Below are 19,408 nucleotides of genomic sequence, written 5' to 3'. Positions count from 1 at the left end.
CAGTATAGGCTAGGCAGGTAGGTGCATCCAGTGTATGTAGCAAGGTATAGTTGCCCCCAGTAGAGGTAGGTAGCCAGTATAGTTGCCCCCAGCATAGGTAGGCAGCCAGGTATAGTTGTCCCCAGTATAGGAAGGTAGCCAGTATAGTTGCCCCTAGCATAGGTAGGTAGCCAGTATAGTTGCCCCTAGCATAGGTAGGTAGCCAGTATAGTTGCCCCTAGCATAGGTAGGTAGCCAGTATAGTTGCCCCTAGCATAGGTAGGTAGCCAGTATAGTTGCCCCTAGCATAGGTAGGTAGCCAGTATAGATGTCCCAGCATTTATAGGCAGCCAGGCATAGTTGCCCCCAGTATAGGAAGGTAGCCAGTATAGTTGCTCCAACATTTATAGGCAGCCAGGTATAGTTGCCCCCAGTATAGGAAGGTAGCCAGTACAGTTGCCCCCATGTATAGTCTGCAGCGATGGGGAGAGCGGGCATGGAGGTAAACATCTTACCTATCTTCCATCTACTTCCTCTCCCAGGCATCCCATGCGCTGATACCAGCGTCTCCTGTGATGACATCATCACAGGAGAGACGCTGGTATCAACACAAGGGGATGCGTGGTAGGTGGAAGATAGAGGCTGTGGTGCGATGTTTGCCTCCATGCTGCCCGCTCTCCCCGCCGCTGCAGCTGTCCGTTACCACATCCACCGCTGGGCGCAGTCTGCTCTCTTCTCCTCGCTTCTCCTCCACTCGTGCTGTAACTTCCGCTCCCGACGTCATGTGACATCGGGAGCCGGACCATCTCTGAAGGGGGTAGACGCGAGTGAGGTAGAAGAGAGGACACTGCGCCCAGCGATGGATGGTGAGTATCCACACACACACACCCCACATCCATACCCCCCTCCCCCCCCACCCCACACAGTCTGTAAGTCGCAAAATGTAGGACTATGTGACTATAAGTCGACCCCCCCACTTTTGTACTTTGGGTCAGTCCTAAATTTTGCGACTTATACCCGAGTATATACGGTAATATTACTACCAATTGAAGCTTTCTGTATCTATTCAGCTGTTTAGGTCTGAAGACTTCAGTTTTAGTTATACTTTTCAAATGTACCTTTAATCTCAGAGGTTTAGTAGTAATATGTGCTCTCAAAATTCAAGGTCCCTTGCATGATATTCTTCTCTGTAACACAGAGATCATTACCTGTTACTTGGAAAGTATGTAACAAATGACTGAAATTCTAAAAAGCCATATTTACCTTCTAGATAAAATCCACTTTTAAAAGCTGAACCAAAGGCATGAAACCAAAAATATCAATCATATAGGATATATATGGAGGATACCGTGACTGCATTGATCAGTTAATATTGCTAGAAGCCAACAGACGTGTGTTTGAGTGAGCTCTTTCTGTCCTACATCCCATATACTCTATGTTGTAGAAACAGACTGTTTTCTCTTGAAGTATCTCTCTGAGAGGTACTGAATATATCTTCTGAAATTAGTCTTATAATGCAAAAACTGACTTCAGGAAATGGGTCCATGAATTAGTGTGGTATCTATTAGTTTCAGCTATATTTCTGGAAAGGACATTGGGTCAATACATGGTTAGCATTAAAGAGAGCTACTTTCTTCAAGGATGCTGTGGTCTGTGATCACATATTTGGTAACATTGGATTCTGTACTAAAATATACTATTACACATTATCATAAAGCATGGTTATGCTATCCCACATGTGGAATGAGAAGTACAGATAATGCTCACCACTCAGTGTAGGTAGGACATAACACCAGTTAGGAATTCTGTGTTGCACTCCCTCAATAAAAGAACATACAGTATTTTCTGGTGTATAAGACTACTTTTTAACTCTTGAAAATCTTCTGAAAAGTCAGGGGTCGTCTTATACGCCGGGTGTCATTGATGCCAGGTGATACACTGGATCTTTCAGATCTTGCTGCTGAGGACTGTAGTGAAGCGGCGCAGGCGCACATTTGCGAGATCTGAGAGGCATAGAAGGAGGTAAATGGAATACAAGGGTGCCCTAGAAGGGTGAAAGAGGCTGGTTTTATGGGCACAGCGCAATCGATTCTTCCATACCTCTCTGATAAACAAGGAGAGCTGACTAATCTGCTGAGAGAGAGGGAGAGTTGACTAATCCAACCAGTCAATCCCCTGTATAGTGTTTTATATACTGGGTACCACATACAGTACAGCACCAGTATCTGTTTATACATAGCTCCAGTATATGATTTTTTTTCTATTTGTATTTGGTGTGCTTCGGAAGAGGGCGTAGTCTTATACGGCGAGTATATCCTAAACTCTTTATTTTAACTGGAAAAGTTGGGGGTCGTCTTATACGCCATGATATACGGTACTCCTTCTAGTGTCACAAGTCACAAATGTAATAGGACACATGGAGAACATTTTCTTAAAAGCTTGTATGACTTACAGAACACATGGTAGACAGAAAATTTTCTGGCTGAATGCTGGTAACATAAGTGGTTGGGAGTTGTCATTATTCCTAACTTTCTAATTGACATTTGAATACTGCAAACGCTGGTAATCAATCAAGCAAAGTTTGTGAAATATTGATATAAATGTATAAATAAATTTCTGTCACAAAGACAAAATAAAAAGGTCTGCGTTTACAAATACCCAACAGCTATGAACAGGTTTTTAATAAGAGGAAACACAAATGATTATCAATAATAAAGATTATGCACAAACACTATACACATTAGAGTGTATAAATTATATGAGCATAGTATTATAGTATGATAAAAATTGTTGTTTCCACTAGCTACTTTTCTGTGAATAAAATAAACACATTTACAGTTACAGTTTGTAACAGAAAAACATAAGAATTCCCTAAAAACTAAGTCATGCCACAAATTCAGTTTAGATCAGGGCTGCCCAATAGGTTGATCGCGATCTACCGGTAGATCGCGACCGCCTTCTTGGTAGATCGCGGCCTCTCAGCCGCGTCTCGTAAAAGTTTGTTGCGGCCAGCAGCTCATCGTGTTTAGCTGCTGGCCAATAAGGATGCAGGCGAGGAGAGAGGGAGGAGAGAGGCGGCGCGGCCGCTACGTCATGGCTGGGGGCGGCGACGGGTAGCCTGCAACGTGCGTGCTTGTAACGTGCCCGGCGCCGCCCCCAGCCATGACGTAGCGGCCGCGCTGCCTCTCTCTTCGCCGCCGCCTTTCTCCTGCATCTGCCAGAGTCTCTCCTCGCCGCCTCTTCTCCTCTGCCTGCCTGCTAACCTACGGTGCAGGTACATCTACCTGGAGGGCCCATATACCTGGCTAATCTAAACTGAGGGCCCATATACCTGGCTAACTACACTGAGGGCACATATACCTGGCTAACTACACTGAGGGCCCATATACCTGGCTAACTACACTGAGGGCCCATATACCTGGCTAACTACACTGAGGGCCCATATACCTGGCTAACCTAAACTGAGGGCCCATATACCTGGCTAACCTACACTGAGAGCCCATATACCTGGCTAACCTAAACTGAGGGCCCATATACCTGGCTAACCTACACTGAGGGCCCATATACCTGGCTAACCTAAACTGAGGGCCCATATACCTGGCTAACCTACACTGAGGGCCCATATACCTGGCTAACCTACACTGGGGCCCCATATACCTGGCTAACTACACTGAGGGCCCATATACCTGGCTAACCTACACTGAGGGCCCATATACCTGGCTAACCTACACTGTGGGCCCATATGCCTGGCTAACCTACACTGGGGGCCCATATGCCTGGCTAACCTACACTGGGGGCCCATATTCCTGGCTAACCTACACTGGGGGCCCATATACCTGGCTAACCTACACTGGGGGCCCATATACCTGGCTAACCTACACTGAGGGCCCATACACCTGGCTAACCTATACTGAGGGCACGTAACCTATGCTGCAGGCACATATACCTGGCTAACCTACGCGGGGGGGGGGGGGGGGGGGCGTGCTTAGCATTTGAGAAGATGGTAGATCTCCTGGCCTCGGCAAATATTAAAGTAGCTCGCGAGGCCGAAAAAGTGTGGGCACCCCTGGTTTAGATCAATATACAGGGAAAGGTGTATATACTATACATGCAGTTGTTTTAGAAAGTGTTAGGCCAATTTGCATGTTCAGTTTTATGTAGGGATGAAGGGAGAGAGATAGTCCCTGTCTGGCCAAGAAATACCATCTTGAAGGATCTCCAAACAATCCAGACTGGCATATCACCTTAAAGAGAGTCTGAAGCAAAAAGAATTCTTGCTTTTCACCTGCTATTTAGTTTAAGCAGTATGAGGAGAGGTGAAGCGCCGCATTCCTGCAGTAAAATGAGGGCTTTATACCACTCAAACCCGGGGGCAAACAATTTTGCTGCCCAGGGAGGCAGAGATTAGCGCTGTAGCTCTGCTTTTACTGAAGTCAATACACCACGGATCTCTGCCTGTCCCTGCCCCTCACAGTGAAGGAAGACAGAGGGGCGGGGAGAGACGGGGATCAGAGCACAAAGCTCTGTCTCTTTCAGGAAGCGCTGCCCACATTTTGCCCTGGGGATTTGGGGGGTATAAAGCCCTCATTTTGCCGCGGGAATGCGGCATTTTACCTCTCCTCATACTGCTTAAACTAAATAGCAGGTAAAAAGCAAGAATTCTTTTCGCTTCAGACTCTCTTTAACTAAACAACTTTCCAGCTTTCCCAATGTGACCATTAATGTCTGTATGGGGCAACATTCATCAATCATAGGTCATCAGTATATGCTGTAGCTTTTATCCATTTGAAGCTTCGGTGAACTTTATACTTTTCTTGATTTCTATGAATGTCACTTTTCCCAAGGCAGCGATAGGCTGCTTCCTGTGATGTATTAACTTTACAATACAATATTTTAGGGAGGTGGCCAAAGCATATCCCTGATATCAGTTATCACTGCTTGAGAAAGAACATATGAATATCACAAACACTGCAGAATATCACACTATGATTATTATTAGAGAGCTGTATTTCTTTACTTGTAAAAATTAAGGCTTTTTTAATATATATATATATATATATATATATATATATATATATATATATATATATATATATAAAAATTGTTTTAAGTATTGCTGGTCTTTTTGGACTTTTTGGTATTATTGAGACCGATATGATAATAAACTGATATGATAATTTAACAATAACATGACACAAAGCATTAGCCTAAAGAAATTCACCTTGACATAGAGCAAGAGTAAAGGCCAGAGCACATTACACTTTGCTCTGCACTGCAGCTGGCCATTTACACTAACACATGGCACCTGCATTGTTCTGAATTGCAGAGCTTCCCATTCAACTATGCTAAATGACGCAGCTCTACCTTGCACTTAAAATGCATGCAGCTGTGCAGTGTCAGAACACAATACTGTGCAGTGCATTAAAGTGACACTGAAGCAAAAAACAAAAAGTATGATATAATGAGTTGTAAGTCTAGTACGAATAATCAATAGAACATTAGCAGTAAAGAAAAGAGAGTCTCACTTTATTTTCAGTTACATAGTTTTTTTTCCCTAACACTGCATTATTCTCTATACTCTGTACTGTATTTTTTATTTTGAACTATGAAACAAAGCAGAGCCATCGACCCTATGAACTTTCCTGCAGTAAAAGCTTATCTGAAGTGGTCTTTCACTGTTTCTTTGCTGTATATGTGCTTCAGAAATCAGCACAGTCTTCCCCTGGAGAGCTCAGACAAGCTCTTTTGCATAGATAACTGAAGTTTCTTAACTCATCCTGTACTGGAAAACAATAGGAGACTCTTATCTTCGCTACTAATGTTCTATTTCTTAGCTGTACTACACATACAATTCCTCATCTCACAAGTTTATTTTCACTTTTTTTCCCTTTAGGGCTCATTCACACTATGTTAGTTGCAGTGAGTTTTGACTAACTGCACATAGTGAGCATTTTACATGGGAACATGAAAGTCCATAGAATTTCATTTTATCATTCACACTACAGTGAGTTGCTGTGCGGTGCATTTCAACTCGTCAGGAGGTAACACTCATGGAAAAGCGTGGAAATGCACAGCAGCTCACAATCCCATTCATGCATTTCATCTCAATGACTAGTGTGAATGAGCCCTTAATGTGCCCATTAGCCAGTGTTGTCTCTGCAGTCTGATGTCCTGGCATATCACAACACATTGCTGAAATCAGCTCAGCAAAAAAGCAGTGTGCTCCAGCCCAAACCGTAAATAAATAGGCATTTATACACTATAGGTCTCAGTGTAATGTTGTGGATTGTGAGATATATATTTGGTGTTATTCTTAATACAGTAGAAACTCACTTCATGACAACATTTTCAGAAGCAGAGTGTTAGCAAAGTCTCTTAACAGATTTATTGATAATATATAAAATATTCAGTTTCTTACTGTCGTCGCTTTAAGAAGCTGGACTTCTTTTCTTCTATTTCATCAATGGGAGAAGATGAAGATAATAGTGAGGTATCAGAGGGATTAAAAGAGGGGCTACTGCTGTCACCTTGATCTACTTTAAGAAAACTTGGCCGATCTTCTAAAGCCTGCAAAACCATAAAGGTGCAATAAATACACAAGCTGTTATAATAAACACAAACATTTATCTCTCTATCTGATTTAGTAAACACAAACATCTCTCTATCTGATCTATTATTTGAAGAAAAAAAAATTCTCCTGTAGGACTTTCAGAAGTGTTCAATCTACCCTAGCCATATGTGTGTGTTTACCATTTGTGAATGTGTCCATTCGCCAACATCATAACCAGTTATCCCATAGCCTAGTCTCAATTTCTCAGGGAAAGCCAATTAATCAGTTTAGCAAACGGGGAGACGATCCTTGGTCCCGCTAGTGGCCAAAAACCCTGTGGTGACTCTGCCTGACTTCTACAGAATGAAAGCAGAGATGGGAGAAATTTACCGAAAGACAACCATCGCTGTAACATTCCACTGATCTGGGCTTTATGGCACAAAAGCAAGAAGAAGAAGGAGAAAAAAAAAAAAAAGGACTGTCCTTGGACAAAGGATACGTGAAAGCAGTTTAGGGACTGCAGAAAGGCATCTAAGAGTACTTGCTATAAACAAGTTTTTCTAAAAAACCAAAAAGAGACTGTTTGGAGTCAGTTTTAATAATCATACCTGGAGGACACAGGGGGCCATGTCTTTTTCATCTGAGTTCTCTCCTAGGAGATTATTTTTCAACTTTGATTTTAAATTTCTTTCCAGTACTTTTCAACTAAAAAAGTACCAAAAAGTTGGTGAAAAAGTACTATCAAAAAATTTTGGAGCATATTCTTGCCTTCTGGGGGCTTAAACGGCATTTTATTGACAAGTTTAAAAATATCCCCTAGGAGAAAACGCAAGTGAAAAAGTGAATTGCATATGGCCCAGGGTCCTTCAACTAATTTTTCCTCTTATGTTTTCTCCTACATCTTAGGCCCGGTTCACATTAGCGGTGGCCATCCGGAATCGCCGTGCCGGAGCCGGACCGCTTGCAGAACGGACGGAACGGACGCACGGCATAGCAATGAAAGCCTATGCGTCTGTTCACATGCGTCCGTTCTGCCGGACCGGAGCCGGGCCGGATCCGGACTCCGGCGTCCGTTCCAACATGCGCTATTTTTTGGTCCGGCTCCTCCGGCAGCCGTATCCGGGGCGGAGCCGGACTGCACCATCCGGCCAATACAAAGCAATGAGAGCCGGAGAGCGCACAACACACTGGCTACAAAAACCGGACGTTCTACCCCACTTCCTATGCATTTTGGATGGGGACCACATGGGCCCAGCGTTCAAAGAGTGGGGCAGCAGCGATTTCATGCTGGAGCTCTTTTTGGCAGCAACATGTCTGATATGTCTGACAAGGAGGCGAACAACAGGAAGGAGAGAATTCCCAGGTTTACGAGTAAAAAATGCCTGGATCCATGGTCCCAACTGCAGTCTCTGTATCCACGGATGGTCTCTACACGTCCACCTGTCTCCAACAATGACCCCAGACCCTTCTGCTGACCTCCCAGACCCCAGGTATTTACAGGATGTGTATCTCCTTAAGAAACCGGATCCGGACCGCAACCGTGTTCACACCGCACGGAAACCGGATGCAAACGGACCGGATCCGGACCGGATAGGAACCGTACGGATCAGGTCCGGTCCGGATACGGTGCGGTCCGGACATCCGGTGCGGTTTTTACTAAACCGCAAGTGTGAACGGGGCCTAAGTGATATTTTCACACCTTATCAATAAAATGTTTTTTTTTTAACAAAATTGTCTTTTAAGCCACCAACAAGCAAGACAATTCTTTAAAATAATTTTGATAGTATATTTTCACCTAATTTTTGTTTAGTACATTTCCATACCTTCCAACTTTTTGAGATAAGAAAGAGGGACACTTTAGGACCTGCCCCTGCCACAGCTCTAATCATGCATATCACAAAGAATTCAAAATCAAAACATGTCGTTTTATCATTCAAACCACATTGGTGCCTTTTATCATTAGTTTTCCTTCATTTTAACATTTAAAAATATGAAATATATCAATTTAAATTGTGGGAATAAAGTTTATAGTCAATGAAACACATTTTTCAGTAGAAAAATACATATTTGCATACAGTTTTGTACATCAATCCTGAGAGAGGGCAAATGAAAAAAGAGGGACGAGGGATTTGGTTCCCAAAGAGGGACTTTCCGTCTGAAAAAGACAGCTGGGGGCTATGCTTTTTCAATTGCATAGTACAGAAAAGGTTTTTAAACAGAAGATGAAAAATTATTTCCTAGGAGAAAACTTAGGAGAAAAAGTTAATTGTCTCCTGTGCTAGGATATACAGTATGTTCTGAAAGGCAAAAGTTAGTGTACTGCACTCTAAACGATTATATAAGTATTATTTACTGTCATAAATCAAACAAAGATTTGTGAAGCAAGAACGTTTTGCTTAAAGGGACTCCGAGCAGTGCAGAAACTATGGAAAGATGCACATCATTTTAAAGCTCTCTTTCTCCTCTTTCCAATGATGTATAAACCGCCACCCTACGCCTTTTAGTTTTCGCTATTTTCGCGATTGAAATTGCAGCGGCCGCGATTTCGATTGCGAAAATAGAGAAAACTAAAAGGCGTAGGGCAACGATGTAGGTGTCGTCAGAAAGAGGAGAAAGAGAGCTTTAAAATGATATCCATCAAGCCATAGTTATATTGTATTACACAGGGCGACTTTTTGTCAAAGTCAGCAGCTGCATTCAGCAGAATGGAGCTACTGACACTGGGGAAAGTGTCGTCCTGTGTAATACAATATAACTATGGCTTGATGGGTATCATTTTAAAGCTCTCTTTCTCCTCTTTCTGACGACACCTACATCGTTGCCCTACACCTTTTAGTTTTCTCTATTTTCGTGATCGAAATCGCGGTCGCGGCAATTTCAATTGCGAAAATAGCGAAAACTAAAAGACGTAGGGTGGTGGTTTATATATCATTGGAAAGAGGAGAAAGAGAGCTTTAAAATGATATGTATCTTTCCATAGTTTCTGCACTGCTCGGAGTCCCTTTAACCTGATTGTGCTTCACAAGTAACACTTAGATACAGGGATTTTTCTCTTTTACTCTGTTTTATGCTTTTGCATTTTGACTGCTTTGCGTTATAGAGTAGTATCCCATTCTGTTTTGCCAATTCCTGAAAGTAGTGGTTGTGCCACAATACCAGATGTTTAATCAGGTAAAATGTAGTATTGTAGCACCTGAGCCTATTAACCTCCTTGGCGGTTTATCCCGAGCTAGGGTCGGGGCGGAAAACCCCACCTAAGAAGGGTGATTCCGACCTCTGCTCGGGGTGGACGCCAGAGGCTAAATGCAGAGCAATGCGCGCAGCGGGAACGTTTCTACATACCTCCCAGGGATCCCGACGTCGGCTGGCATTTTTCTTCCTCTCCTCCAGGGCTCTGCTTGCTGCTGGTGAGATCACCGGCTGTCGTCATGAAGACAGCCGGCAATTCCACTTTAGAGTTGCAGCGCCACCCGGAGGATGAAGGCATAACTGCAGCGCTGGAGCCAGGGAGGTGAGCGATTGCTGGGCTGCTGCAGATCTCCCTGGCAGGATGATTTTTTCCAGGTTTTAGGCTCCGAAAGGGTGCAAAAAAAAATTGCACCGCTTTTAGACCCTAAAATCCAGAAAGAATCATAACGCCAAGGGGGTTAAACCCCAGTGGGTATTCATAGAGGTCTTAATGTGTTACTTCTTCAAGGTGGCCATATAAATGAAGATAAATCTCTTTTGAAGTGTACGGTAACTGTAATAATTGATATGCCGTTATAACATTTGCCAAAACTAGTAGTACACTGCACTTAACAGTTACATTTATCACAATCTGCCCCTCCCACATTTTATATGAACCCTCTTCCCCCCTATATTCTGTATGATCCCTTGGGAGCTTGGTTTAACTCCCATAGTGCTGCTGACACTGCTTAGTAAATGTAAATCCATATCCTGAGCCGGGAGACACAGCACTGTGCAGTAGCTTCCTACAAATTACTGTATTTTTTGGACTACAAGATTCACTTTTTTTCCCCCAAAAGTGGGGAACAAATTCACTGACTTGTGAACGCCTGCCAATATGAACCACCATCCCACTGCAATGTTGGAGACTCCAAGTACTGCCCATGCACAGGGACACAAAGGGCATAGAGGATGACACAAGGAGGACAGAGGCAGACACATGGGGGGCATAGGAGGACAGAGGGAGACACAAGAGGTACAAGGGGGGATGAGGTACAAAGAGAGCATAATCCACAAGATGCTGCTTCATCATGGATGCACCAGGTTTAGTATGTATTTTTAACCCTTGCTTTTGTACTCTAAACATTGGTGCGTCTTATGGTCAGGAGTGCCTTGTCGTCCGAAAATATGGTAGTGTACACAAGTTTCAACCCTCCGTTACAATATGGTTCCCTACTTCAGTCTGGCCTCTGGGAGGGGTTAGTAACTAAAACACTAGAGCTCTGTGCAGAGGATTTCCAAGTGGGTATTAATGGTACTGGGCAGCACAATGGTTAGTACTTTTGCTCTACAACCCTGGGCTCATTTCTGGCCTGGACCCCAGGTGCAACAGTTTAAGTTCTTCCCACATTTTAAAAAGATTCCTCAGGGCGCTTTTTTTTTTTTTTAAATCTTACTACCACATCCGAAAATCATAGTGGTTGGTACATGAGACTATGGCTATGGGATCTCCTCTGAGGAATTTTATACTCTGTAAAGTGCTGTGGAAGATATCAGCACTATATAAATGTAGATTAAGAATACCTCATTGATCTGTTAAAAAAAAACATATACCGGTAGCTATAATGGATCAAGTAAAGGAAGGGGTGGAAGAATTTTTAATATAGGTAAACAGCCAATTGAAATAACTGGAAATTCTGTGCATTTTAAAAAAAATGCATAAGTATAACAGCAATTACACTTACATAAATTAATTCATAATAGTGATATTTATGTAATCAGTTTTACTTACCATTTTATTTTTAACAAGTTCTTCTATAGCACTGACAAGTTCAGCTGCACTTGGAGTTTCAGAACTTGTTGGACGAACCAGTAACCGAGAAGCCTATATCAAAGGCAAGAAAAGCAAGTTTCTCAATGAAAAGGTTTTGAGGGTTTGGGTTTTTTAAATTTTCGTGCTAGGTGCACGAACACACTGAAAAGAACAACATTAGGACATACAGTTAGCTGATCATGAAATATGCTGTAAAGATGTATGATTAAACACAAATATCCAATAAACTTGAATCCACACACCACAAAGAGGTAGATGGAGGCAGACAATATCAAGATGTAAATAGTATAAGGGTAAAAGGAAAGGACAATCCGATCTCATAGGTATAGTCATAGCGGTACATTAGAGTCCAGAATAGGCCTCTATGATGAGATATTAATTTACTGCAACATTACAGTTAATGTTGGTTATTGTAAAGTCATGTATATTTGTTAATTGTTTAGTTTCAGTTCTCTCTTTTTTTATTTTATTTTATTTTTTTTTATATGACAAGTCCTTATATTTTTGTTTTTTTTGCAGGAAGCCAAATCGTGTTTGAAAAATACATTTTTGGTTCGTAGCAAGTGAAAAAGAACAAATAAGTAGGTAACGGAAAGTAAAAGCAAACTTAAAGCCTAGCTATGGCCAAACTTGAAGTGTGTGAATGTCTCATGTATCTTAAGCTCCCCAGAACATGTTAGTGCTATTTAAAGCGGAATATAACCCTGCATTTCAACTTTGCTCTAAAACATTATTTACAGCATATTATATGCAAAAAGCATTTTTTTTTACTAGACCAGCATTGGAAGGGTTAACCACAGAGGTTTTAAGTTCCGTGCAGATAGTTACATTCTATTTAGTTATATGTATATATTTAGAAATGTTACACACTCTTTGGCTGTCCTCCAACTCCTTCTCAGTGAGAGAGATGAGTCACATTCAAAACTTAGATACATTTATGTAAACAAAATGTATCTAACTCAAGTTCGGATGCGTCTGCAGAAATCTCCAGGGACTTTAAAGCCCTGTGTAACCCTTCCAATGCTGGTCTAGTAAAAAAAAAAATGCTGGTTGCATATAATATACTGTAAATAATGTTTTAGAGCAAAGTTGAAATGCAGGGTTATATTCAGCTTTAAATACATTATATTAATTGCATTTTCTTCCATTTTGTATGCAATCTGTGCTTTGATTCCAAGTACAATTTTCTCATGAAACTGGTATTTTGTCCACCACTTTGCTTCTATACACAGTTTACAATTAATTACACCAGATCACTAAAAAGTTTATTTTGCTTGCTACTTTGTGTCTTATTCTATATCAATATAAATTGCTGTGTGTTTTTATGAGCTAACCGGCATTCTCTCATTCTAAAGATACTACGAAAAATCTCTATGCATAACTAAATTATGCCTCGTAGCTGCATGTTATTACAAAATTGTATTTTTATATTACAACACTACGCACAATTCCACATGGTTCACCTGAATCCTCATTGAAGGACATGTACAGTTAAAAAGTGCTTTGGGCACTTGCTTTTGCCTTTTATATTCAACTTAATTTGGCAAATTAATTTAATTATGGCGAATTATTACTTTTATGATAAACATATTATTGGCAATGAAACATAGCACATAGGTATCTCTAATCGCACAGTACTTTTACTGAATTAGTGAGCAGCACTGAGTGAGGATGTAGGATCGGCGCGGTAAGCCATAGCCAGCAGCACCACATGGTACCACTGGTACGTTCACCATACTAAATTGGTGTCTACATGCAGAGCCACAGACTGACTCAGTGCTGCTCATTGGGAAGCAAGGAAGTAGCAGGGGTTGTGTTGTTGAATAAAAGAACTATACGATTAGAGGCACATATGTTCCTTTTGTCTTACAGTTGTGGCAGCCATTAACAGATTCCTGTGTAACTTTCTGATCCGTGAGAATTGAATGTCATCTCTGGACAGTTTTTTATTAATCTGAGAGATTTTCTTGTGCACCCCTAGAACAGCTAAACTGACTTATATCCTTTGAGTAAGCAAAGCACTGTGTCTTTTTTTCTAAATAGTAGTTGTTATAGAAGAACAAAAGTTGAAAAATTAAATACCGTAGTTTCCAGTAAGATCCCAAACATTAAAAATACTAAGACCACCACAATACATTCATCCACTGTTTATTTTTCAATCGGTGTTCTTTTTATGTGATATATAAAATTTCAGGCACAACACATGGTATCGCCAAACTAAAGTCAAACAGAAAAAATAAACCAGCTTGTAGTAAGTCACAGTCGTAACAATGTTTGCAGTCCTACCTTTTCAACTGACATTGTTAGGGATATATTGAAGTTGTATTGTCCATGCTTATCACAGTCACTGTCCCCTGCTGCTGGACCTCTCTGTGCCAGGCTGGTTAAATAGATTCACTGAGGTCCAACATCACTGAATCTTGGCACTGATCTCTATGGAAAGGCATTTACTCTTCACAATTTGAAGTCTCACTATTACGCTGCTTACAAAGTACAAATGTCTGCAGAAACCGCTCTAGTGGGCCACAAGCTGGACAGTGATTGTATTATAAATGTAATTTGAAGCATACCTGTAATGTGAAACAAAAATGCCCCTATGGGGTACTTACCTCGGGAGGGGGAAACCTCTGGAACCTAAAGAAACCCCCAATCCAGTGCTGGCACCCCCTGAAAATCTGCAGGCACAGTATTTATCAGGCTCCAGACCAAAAGTAATCCAGTGACGTGCCCCACAGGTGCACTAGCAGCTTTCCGATGGGTTTCAGCGGAAATAACAGAGCCCAATCATGTCCGCTGTACTGCACCGTAGCGCGGACCCAATCGTGCTCGGCTAATTCCACCGGAGCCCAAGAGGAAAGCTGCTACTGCACCTGTGTGCAGCTGGATTATTTTTGTTTGCCTTTGTCCAGGGGTCCAAGCAGTGGAGGAAGTCTGCGAGGGACTATGGGGGAAGCCTGTTTAGGATCCAGTCTCCCCCCTGAGGTGAGTACCCCCTCCCCCCCATGGGGGTTTTCTACTCGCAGGTTTAATTTTATTACAATTTAATGCCATTAAAAAGCAACTTTGCAGAGGCTTTCAGTTTGCATTCAGCTGTGAATTTCCAAAACTGGCTGAAGCTGGAAAATGCACTTTTTTGCAAGCCTGAAATCTGTACTCTTTTTGCGCAGTTTAGACTACCCAGAAATGTCTCATTTTGTTGTAAGAGTACAGTCTTTATTAAGGTGGCCACTATCAATACAATTTGCTAAACGACAGTTTACGAATAATCCTTCGTATGAACGATCGGAAATGGATCGGATTGATTTCATTAGATAGGTTAAGAGAGTTTTGTCCATTAGTGGTCCCAAATGATCATTTCCGTTCGTTCATACGAAAAATCGTTCCTACACGATCGTTCGGCAAATTGTATTGTTAGTGCCCGCCTTTAGGAACCCTGTTGGAAGGATTGTAATGCTTACATGTAAGCAAGCTGTATGAAGTCTAGCTATTAACCCCTGCAATATGTACGGCTGAAGTGACTAAATTATCTTTTACTTTCACATCACATGAAAACAAACAAGCAACACGGACCTTGGCTTAAATTTGGAAGGGAACATTTGCTATTAGGCAGGGTTTATAATGATTTTAAAGAGGAGCTGTCAGCCATACTATCCTAAAAAAGCAAAACAAAACCTAGTAGATAAATACTTGCTCTACTTACATATGTATTGCACTGTCCACGTTTTGACTTTAGTGATTCTTCTACAGTGAAAAAAGAGAAAATCCTTAGCACTTTAACTGTGGCTATTTTGAAGCCAATCCTGATGTAATTTCCTCCCTTACTCTCCCTCTGCATGACTGTGTATGCATTGCCCGCCCTCCACTATAGAAAGTGCATTGTCTTAGCATGAGAAATATTGGCCAATCAGATAGGAACAGAGGTGTGGGAGGGGAAAACAGGAGGGAAAAAGGCTTCAGCCAATCAGGCTGCATTAGTTAAGTCTGAGGGGAAGTAGAGAAGCAAAAACAACCCAGCATGCCCTGCAACTTCCTTTGTGCGTACCAAATTGTGTGTACCAAGTAATAGTCAAGTAAACTGGGGAATGATCATTTATCAACAAGAAAAGTAATAGTGATTTTAACTTTTGGATTGCCTGGTTAGCATCCTTATTACTTGATGACCATATAAAAATAAAGAATTGATTTTCAAGCCTAGTCTGAAGGAGACTCTGTGCTGAGCTGCCGTTGTGTGATTACTTGTTGCTACACAATGGTAAGCATATGAGCTGGAGGAGGGTGCGTCATTGCTCTGTAGACGAGCCGTAGAGGAAGATTTATACTATAATAAATCTTCCTCTACGGGACTACGGCTCGTCTACAGAGCAATGACGCACCCTGCTCCAGCTCATATGCTTACCATTGTGTAGCAAAAAGTAATCACACAACGGCAGCTCAGCACAGAGTCTCCTTCAGACTAGGCTTGAGAGAGGCTCCTCACAGTAACATTATGAGCCGGCTCACATGCTGCATAACTTGCTATTCTGTGTGGGGAGAATCAGAATAGAATAAAGCATTGCTGTACGCAGCAAGAGGATTCCCCTCTTGTATAATGGACTGCCCCAATTCCCCGTCGCCGTCAGTTTTATTAGGGGATGCCGACAGTAGTTAGATAAAGACTATGACACGCTGCACAGCAAAAATATATGCTGTGCTCATACTCACTGTTGTTGGCACATTGATTTATACTGCTTACAGAAATAGTTAAAGTTTGATAGAATTTCTTTAATGGCTTGTTTGCATAGAGATAACTGGAGTTTCTCAACTCTTCCTGTACTGGAAACAATTAGACTGATATATCTGATCTTAATGTTTTATTTCTTAGCTGTACTACACATACAAATAATAATATCATAATTTTTTTTTCGCTTCAGTGTCTCTTTAACCTATTTTGGTTCCTGGACGTAGAAACTACGTCCAGGAACCTCCCGCGGCCGATCGCGCGCGTGCACGCGCACTCCCGGCCGCGGATTCGGTAGCCAAGGAATCAATGTATCGGGCTATGGTGCCCGATCACTGATTCCTCTCCCCCGCTGAAAAAGCGACAGCTTCTCTCGGAAGCTGTGCTTTTTCTGGCCGGACCCTCCCCGATGAGTCACTCTAAGCGTGTGTTACGCTTAGAGTGACGTCATGTAAACAAACTCATGGCCGCCATCTTGTGGCCAAAAAGTAAAATTACAACTAAAATTTAAAAAAAATTAAACATTACACACAATTACATTATAAAACTATACTTTACATCCCAACCTCCCAAAAATACCCAAATAAAATGTTTAATATAAAAAAAAAAAAAAAACATGTAAATATTTACCTAAGGGTCTAAACTTTTTAAATATCAATGTAAAGATGAAATATTTCTATTTTTTTTATTTTAAACTTGTAAATAGTGATAGATGCAAAACGGAAAAAATGCACCTTTATTTCCAAATAAAATATTGTCGCCATACATTGTGATAGGGACATAATTTTAACGGTGTAATAACCGGGACATATGAGCAAATACAATACGTGAGTTTTAATTATGTAGGCATGTATTATTTTAAAACTATAATGGCTAAAAACTGAGAAATAATGATTTTTTCTGTTTTTTTCTTATTCTTCCTGTTAAAATGCATTTACAGTAAAGTGGCTCTTAGCAAAATGTACCCCCCAAAGAAAGCCTAATTGGTGGCAGAAAAAACAAGATATAGATCAGTTCATTGTGATAAGTAGTGATAAAGTTATAGGCTAATGAATGGGAGGTGAAAATTTCTCAAGTGAAAACGACGGAACCTGAATGGGTTAAGTTAAAGGGGAACTTCAGCCTAAACAAACATACTGTCATTAAGTTACATTAGTTATGTTAATTAGAATAGATAGGTAATATAATCTTTTACCCACTCTGTTTTAAAAGAACAGGCAAATGTTTGTGATTCATGGGGGCTGCCATCTTTGTCATGGGGGCAGCCATCTTTTTGGTTGAAAGGAGGTGACATGGAGCAGGAGACACAGTACCAACTGTCCTTTGTCCTGATAACCCCTCCCAGCTGCACACACTAGGCTTCAAATGTCAAATTCAAAATGTAAGAAAAAAAAATTTGCACTAAAACAGCAGAACGAGAGCAACAACATCAGAAATCCCATCATTCTTTGCACAGCATCAGGGGAAAAATGCCCGGGCAGTTTTCTTCTGTGCAACTAAAAATGAGGCTTCTATAAGAGAAACAAAGTTCTGATGCTGTGAAACTGTTAAAGAAACACCAGGCCTTTTCAGTGCTGCTGAGTCGATTTTTAGTCTGGAGGTTCACTTTAAAGCCACTGCTTGGGGAAACATCATAAGCAATAAAAGGAATTAAAAAAAAAAAATACCAGTAACCTGGGAAAGCAATATGAAGACTGTAGTTATTTTTTTATAGAGCGCCCATTTAAGTAATGGAGATGAACCTTAAAGTGAACCTCCAGACTAAAAATCTACTCCGCAGCACTAAAAAGGCTTGGTGTTTCACAGCATCAAAACTTTGTCTTACCCAAGCCTCATTTTCAGCTGCACAGATGCCAAGCTCTGCCCCATCAAATAAATCTATTCGGGCATTTTTCCCCCTGATGCTGTGCAAAGCATGATGGGATTTCTGATGTTCTCGTTGCCTAGCGCGCGCAGCTGGGAGGGGTGATCGCGATAAGGACAGTTGGAACTGTTTTATGCTCCCTGAGATGGCTGCCCCATAAAATCACAAAAATGTGCCTGTTCTTTTGAATCAAGAGATTATATTACCTATCTATTCTAATTAACATAATTAATGCAACTTAATGACAGTATGTTTGTTTAGGCTGAAGTTCCTCTTTAATCTTAGTTGTGGAACTAAAAGTACCTAAAAGCTCTCTGTGGTAAAAGCACTATATAAAGCACAATAAAACCTTCGTAATCAGAAGGTTTGACATGTTACCATTTAAAAATCAACATGTATAACGTCAGGACAGTGGGCCAAGCCATGTAAATCCTTCGAGTGTTTTTGTAAGCAAGGTGCACATTCATACTGGAGATCCCAAAACCACCCATGCTGCTAGAACAATATATTTTAGTTTCAAAATATTTTATTAAGAATTCCAGTGAAAACTTACAGCTTTTAAATTTTCCCTTATCAAAAGGGCATTATTCAGCAAGTCAAATTAACATATACAGAACATGTATAAACAAAAACATACATGCAGGTCATATCAATAATCGAGGAAGAGGCAGCCAGGTGCTCAGGGAGAGTCCCTAGAAGGAGAGGGCGCAGGACCTAAGTCCCACCGATGTCGAGGCTGAGAGCCAGGGCTGCCAGGTACGGGTGAACGGCAAAGTTGCATCATTGACTATTGCTAGTAATCTCTCTGAGATAAGTATTTCCATGACAATGGCATCAGCCATTTCAAGTGAGAGGGTAGGTTTTAGCCACTGACGGGCAAGGTGAAGACGGGCTGCCTTGGCAATATGTTGGGCTAGCCTATGGTGTGGGTACTTCCATCTCTGGGGCTTATGTCCTAAGAGGAGTTGGAGAGGATCCGGTGACAAGGGGATCTCTAATGCGGTACCAATTGCTGATGCCACTTGAGCCCAGTATTTTTTTGCAACAGGGCAGAACCACCATATATGAGCTAGATCACCCAGCTGGCCACACCCCTTAAAACATAATGGAGATTTATCATTGGAGATATTGTGCAATCTCTGGGGGGTGATATATGTGCGATGTAGTATTTTATAATTAGTTTCTATATGGGAGTAGTAGTTACTACCTTTTGCTAGGGTAAGGCAACATTTGGACCATTGTTTGATAATAAGAGTCTGGCCCAGATCCTCCTCCCACGCTATCATTGATAAGGAT

General features: G+C 41.4%; 1 protein-coding gene across 7 annotated transcripts in view; it reads right to left on the bottom strand.

The window, feature by feature from the left end:
- TRIO (trio Rho guanine nucleotide exchange factor) overlaps positions 1 to 19,408 on the bottom strand; it is a 322,942-nt gene that overhangs the window by 68,585 nt on the left and 234,949 nt on the right. For 6 of the 7 annotated variants that reach the window (XM_068236605.1, XM_068236600.1, XM_068236602.1 and 3 more), the window contains exons 37-38: positions 11,490 to 11,582; positions 6,398 to 6,546 (exon numbers count right to left, since the gene is read on the bottom strand). In XM_068236605.1, coding sequence (XP_068092706.1) covers positions 6,398 to 6,546; positions 11,490 to 11,582 — 242 coding nt within the window. Of the gene's footprint in view, positions 1 to 1,094; positions 1,167 to 6,397; positions 6,547 to 11,489; positions 11,583 to 19,408 lie in introns of those variants that run through there. The other variant, XM_068236606.1, reaches the window with a different exon arrangement.

Source organism: Hyperolius riggenbachi, chromosome 5, assembly GCF_040937935.1.
Source record: "Hyperolius riggenbachi isolate aHypRig1 chromosome 5, aHypRig1.pri, whole genome shotgun sequence".
NCBI lineage: Eukaryota > Metazoa > Chordata > Amphibia > Anura > Hyperoliidae > Hyperolius > Hyperolius riggenbachi.
The sequence above is the reverse complement of the archived record's forward strand: the minus strand, read 5'-3'. Positions and strand labels throughout refer to the sequence as shown.